The 5,171-nt window shown below is 23.4% G+C and overlaps 1 protein-coding gene across 1 annotated transcript; it reads right to left on the bottom strand.

Annotated features, from left to right (window-relative positions):
- Positions 1-1,620: 1,620 nt before the first annotated feature.
- On the bottom strand, positions 1,621-3,535 carry LOC108694006 (activating signal cointegrator 1 complex subunit 1). The gene is made up of 6 exons (XM_018203251.1): positions 3,295-3,535; positions 3,069-3,178; positions 2,558-2,876; positions 2,192-2,352; positions 1,893-2,011; positions 1,621-1,808 (listed from the first exon to the last, which is right to left on the bottom strand). Exons 1-6 carry the CDS (start codon positions 3,492-3,494, stop codon positions 1,695-1,697), a joined length of 1,023 nt encoding a protein of 340 aa, XP_018058740.1. The 5' UTR covers positions 3,495-3,535; the 3' UTR covers positions 1,621-1,694.
- Positions 3,536-5,171: the final 1,636 nt, after the last annotated feature.

The following is a 5,171-nucleotide window of genomic DNA, read 5'->3' as shown; positions in this document are numbered from 1 at the left end:
AACACTTGAAAGCATATTGATACATATTTTTATATAAATTTAGAATATATATATATATATAAATTCTATGAGTGGCATTAAAATTATTATCATATTATTATACTCAGCATAAAAATAAATAAAATGATTTAAAAAAAAAATCACCTTTCAATACTCTCTAAATTATTATTAAGATTATAAATAAAAACACTTGTTCGTTTTAGAGGTTATGTTTTTTAATTTATTTAATAAAAAATATAAGCTTTGTTCACATATAAGCATCAATAATTATAATACTTATAATTATAATACTTATAATCTTAGTATATACATCATTCAATAAATGTGCTTACAATTACAAGTTAAAAATGGTATAAGCCTTTTTTATATCATATCTGATCCTCTTTTCAGAAAAAATAATTATCCGTAGCCACCATTTCATTATTTAGAGAATATTTCGATATTCTGGGATTGATTTATTTTTAATCAAATACTAATTAGATTTATTTAACAAAAGAGGTTAGGCGTTAATGAAATCTGCAGATAGAAACTGAATTCTATTGACAGTTTGATAAGGAAAATACATGATTAGGATTCGACTAATGTCGTAGCTGATTCGCCTGTTATACTGATACACGAATGACTTTTTTTTAATCCATAGATAATTACAATACATGTAGAAGCTAATATATCGAATCAATGCTTTTAATAGGACATTTCTTCTAGCCAATTCAGAATCAATGTCCTTCAATGAAAAACGAATCGAGGAAAGATAATTATTCCGATTGAATATTTCTTTTTATAATTATGTAAATTAAAATTTCATTAAAATAAAATTTACCTCTCTTTTTCTACTCTTCGTTCTTTTCTAGATTTTATTATTGAAGACGCTATATCAACCTTAATATCTTTTTTTACAAATTCAATTTTTATGCATGAACTTGTTAATACAATGATTTAGCTCTATAACTTCTTATCCTCTAATATAAGAAATTATATAATATTTCGTAACTGTTTTATAAACACATAGCTTCTCTCTCGAAAATTTTCTTAGCATTTCCTGATTCTATCTTTTATAAATATTTGCCCTTATCCCTTCTACCTCCTCTTTTCTTTCTCCTTGTCAGAAGAGGATTTTCTAGTTTACATTGAAATTTCTTAAAAGAATCAGTGTTTAAACCAATAGTGTTTCTATTACTAATGATTAAATTTCCGAAATTCAACCATCGGACGGTAGAAGATTTGTAATAATTTTAAATCTCAATCTGAACTTGTAAAATATTCTTATACATGGACAGGTATTTATGAACATTCAAATCATTAAATGATAAAATGTTCATTAATGTAAAATAAAATTACATAAAATAGAGATTAATATATTCTCTAATTTTTTGAATCTATTTAAATTATATTTTTAAAAAAATATTAATATAGATATACATTATAATAAATAAAATATTAAACAAAACAAAAACAAAATAAAGAGATTATTGAAAATACTATTATATTTATATGTACCTATACTTCTCTCTCTCTCTCTCTCTCTCTCTCTCTCTCTCTCTCTCTCTCTCTGTGTGTGTGTGTGTGTGTGTGTGCGCGCGCGCGCGTGTGTGTGTGAGCGCGTGCGTACGCGTACATAATAGATTTTTCTAACTTACTTTTTTTTTAAATAAAAAGAGATCATTGCTACAATTATATAGCACATATTCCTGTACTTAAAAAGTAATGCTACCTATTGATTTATAATAATTGTCTTTAGTAGCAGTGTGAAGTTCAGATATATCAATCTGATTTAATATTATTTTTCCAAACAGTATATCCTTATATACCTAAAATATGAAATAAGTCATTATTTTTCTTATTACCAATTTTATAACGAATTATAAATAAATCCCATTTATAAATCTTATTACTTTTAATATTTCATTTGCATCATATCTTTCCTTAAACCTTGCTGAGTAATCATCTTTGAATGCTGTATTCATTAGAGTGGCATGCAATTTTATTTTTTCGTATTCTTTCTCCATTAAACCTAAAATTAAAAATTATACAATGAAATAAATGAGATGTTACAGCTAATATTAATAAAAATATATATTTTAGAAAATTATATAATCAAAGAAATTAATATAATTACTGTTTTGATTAAAATTGCATAAAATATATCTCAAATATATTCAATTCTATATAAGATACACAATATATTATTTACCTATGTCAATAAAATATTCAGCAATTTTATCAACTAGTTCTTGCAATTTTTCGTTGGGTGCAATTTGTGCAAATAAAACTTTAACATTAGTAGGATCATCATTCATACATGCAACTCCTTGTAACTGTATATTTATTGATGCCGTTTCTTCAAGAATAGGACTGTAGAGTAGAATATATAATTATTTAAACAGCTTTTGAAATAATTATAATCTATCATATTTATGATACTGTAATACATTATGTAATTACAAAACTAGATTATATAATATTAATTCAATTAATATCATATAATTTAATTTTGCAAGATTAATTATACATAATATGCATAATTATACATATTATTATATAAAGTCAGATATCTTACTCTATAATATTTTCTTTACAATTTGTGAGAGCATCGATAGCATGCTTTTTCTCATTATCATCAAATAATTTAAGCATACCAATGGTAAGGTGTAACTTAAATGGATTTTGAAAAAGTGATTCATCAATATTGTGTGTAGTTTTGTTATACTTCTCCAATATATCATTCTTAAAAGAAATATATTTATCAATTATTTCTTTTTTATTTAATGGGATTGACAAAAAGTGTGTATAATGTATCTTTTTCTTTGAGGCTTCTATTAGTAAATCAATTCTATGTCTTGCAGATATTATAGCTTTACGTTCCCGTGCAGTAATAACTACAAATAAATATATAATATTTAAAAATTAACTAAATTCATATTTTTCTTATATTAACGATTGCATTTTGTAAAGTATATAATATACATAATCATTTTATTCTTGTTATTTATTGAATAAACAAGAATAAAATTATACTTCAAGCACATTATACGCTTTACAGAATTAAAGAAATATCAAATAATTTTTACCAATGTTTCCATCTTTTCCTTTTTTTGGTATATCAATAGTTGTTCTTGTGTCGTGTTCTAATTTCTTGCGTGTTAAACCTTTTGTACCAATTATGTGTGAGTAAAAAATTCTAAAACATAATAAAATGATAAAATATAAAATATTACCATGTTAAACAATTCCTTATATATTATTAAATTTTGACTAATATTATAATTGTGATAAAATATTTAAAATGATTCTCACTTGGGTACATAAAAAGTATGTTTAAACAATGTATCATGAGGAATTATTTCTATATCAGTTTCAGATTCCTCATTTGAACAAATTGTTTCTTTGTCCTCCATATATGGAGTTGATGTATGCATGTTTTTCCAAGCAGTATTTTCGTAAAATCTATAGCAGCGTCCATTAACCCAAATTAATTCTGGTTCTAACACATCCATTATATAAAGTACAATATATTTTACATAAAGACTCCTAAAATTTGTTAAATTACTGATGCATTAATTTTTATAGATATATATTTATACATTATATATGTGTGTGTGTGTGTGTGTGTGTGTGTGTATGTATGTGTGTGTGTGTGTATGTGTGTGTGTGTGTGTGTGTGTGTGTATAATAAATACATAAATCCTCAGAACAAAATAATTTTTTATTAACTAAAATAATATTTTTATATTTTATCACTTAAAAATCAGAATATAAAAAGTTTTACAAAACACTCCTCTAATATAGATATTATGCAGAAACCATATTATTTATATGAAATATAATGTTTAATAATTTAAACATTATACAAGTTAGTATAAAATACAAATAATTCGAATAATTTATAAAATTAAAGATTAAAATATATTCATTATGCACATATTTATGATGTAAATTACACATTGCAATGTTCAAATTTTATTACATATAACTTAACACACAAATTATTTTAACACATAAATTAAATTAAATAACTGACGTAACATAATCATATTGCACATTAATCACTACATTAAATAAAAATGTAATTTTATTATATTCTAATCTTATGTTTAAATTACTTGTTTGGAATATACTCTTTTAGGTTAGAAGTTGGCACATAATACGCTGTCGTCTAATTATACGTCACACGATAAATAAATAATTATCACATTGTTATTAAGACATATTTTTATATAATGCCTACCTTTTCAACGCATTCAACATTAAATATATTATTGATACAAATATAATAAAATTGCTCTTTTTTTAAAGTGTATTGGTTATCGACCAATCATGAGATACAGTCTTCTATGAGAGCATGAAGTGAGACTGATGACTGGTAAGAGGAATACGAGATAGCAATGAAGATCTATCCAAACAGATTTAAGTAATCGCACAAAGAAAGAAGAATTGACCAATTATATCAAGTTAAAATAAGAATAAGCCATATTTGAAAAATTCTTCCTACCACTATTTTAAAATGTTAATTATAAGAGTCATTGCAAATTTTTTATATTACAATATATTTACATTTAATTTTTTTTAAATTAAGATACTATCTTGATTTTTAAGAGAAAAAATTTAATTGAAAATATCCTTTTAATTCTCTTATAAATGTTTATTAAGATTATCTTCGAAAATAATTAAGAAAAAAACCGTACCATTTATTATATTTATACTCAGTTTACGTCGAAGTTATATCATATATTGGTGTTATAAAACTGGCCAATCATAGCTATTCCTCTGAAGAATAGAATGAATGTGATTGAGTAATTTTATAATCAAGCCGTATAAACGTAGTCATATATGCCCATTTCTACCAACATAAATTAATTTTAGTCTCGATTCGACTTACTCTTCATCTTTTTCTAATTCTAAAGATTAGAAATTAAAGTTAATCTACGTTGGTAGAAATGGGCATTATAGTTGTAAATTATGTAGAAATTTCATAATTTAAATAATATATTGTATAATACGCCATAATAAATAAACTAAAAATAAAATGAATATTTTTATTTATTGCTTTAATAATTGGGTGCAAATGTATGCAATATAATTGTTTCACAGTCAAAAATTATGATTCTTTACTTAAAGGATACATTCATTATTTATATACATAAATTGGAAACAATAAAATTGCTTTTAGATGA

Source organism: Atta colombica, unplaced genomic scaffold, assembly GCF_001594045.1.
Source record: "Atta colombica isolate Treedump-2 unplaced genomic scaffold, Acol1.0 scaffold1, whole genome shotgun sequence".
Lineage (NCBI taxonomy): Eukaryota > Metazoa > Arthropoda > Insecta > Hymenoptera > Formicidae > Atta > Atta colombica.
Note: the sequence above shows the minus strand (reverse complement) of the source record. Positions and strands in the feature narration are given on the sequence as shown.

Bases quoted from the DNA above. Each gene is read 5' to 3' on its own strand.
- LOC108694006 (XM_018203251.1), bottom strand. From the start codon at position 3,494: ATGGATGTGTTAGAACCAGAATTAATTTGGGTTAATGGACGCTGCTAT. The intron at 2,353-2,557 runs GTAAGATATCTG...TCTACTCTACAG, and splicing joins TGTAAAGAAAATATTATAGA to TCCTATTCTTGAAGAAACGG. The intron at 1,809-1,892 runs GTAATAAGATTT...TTCATATTTTAG, and splicing joins ATGCAAATGAAATATTAAAA to GTATATAAGGATATACTGTT.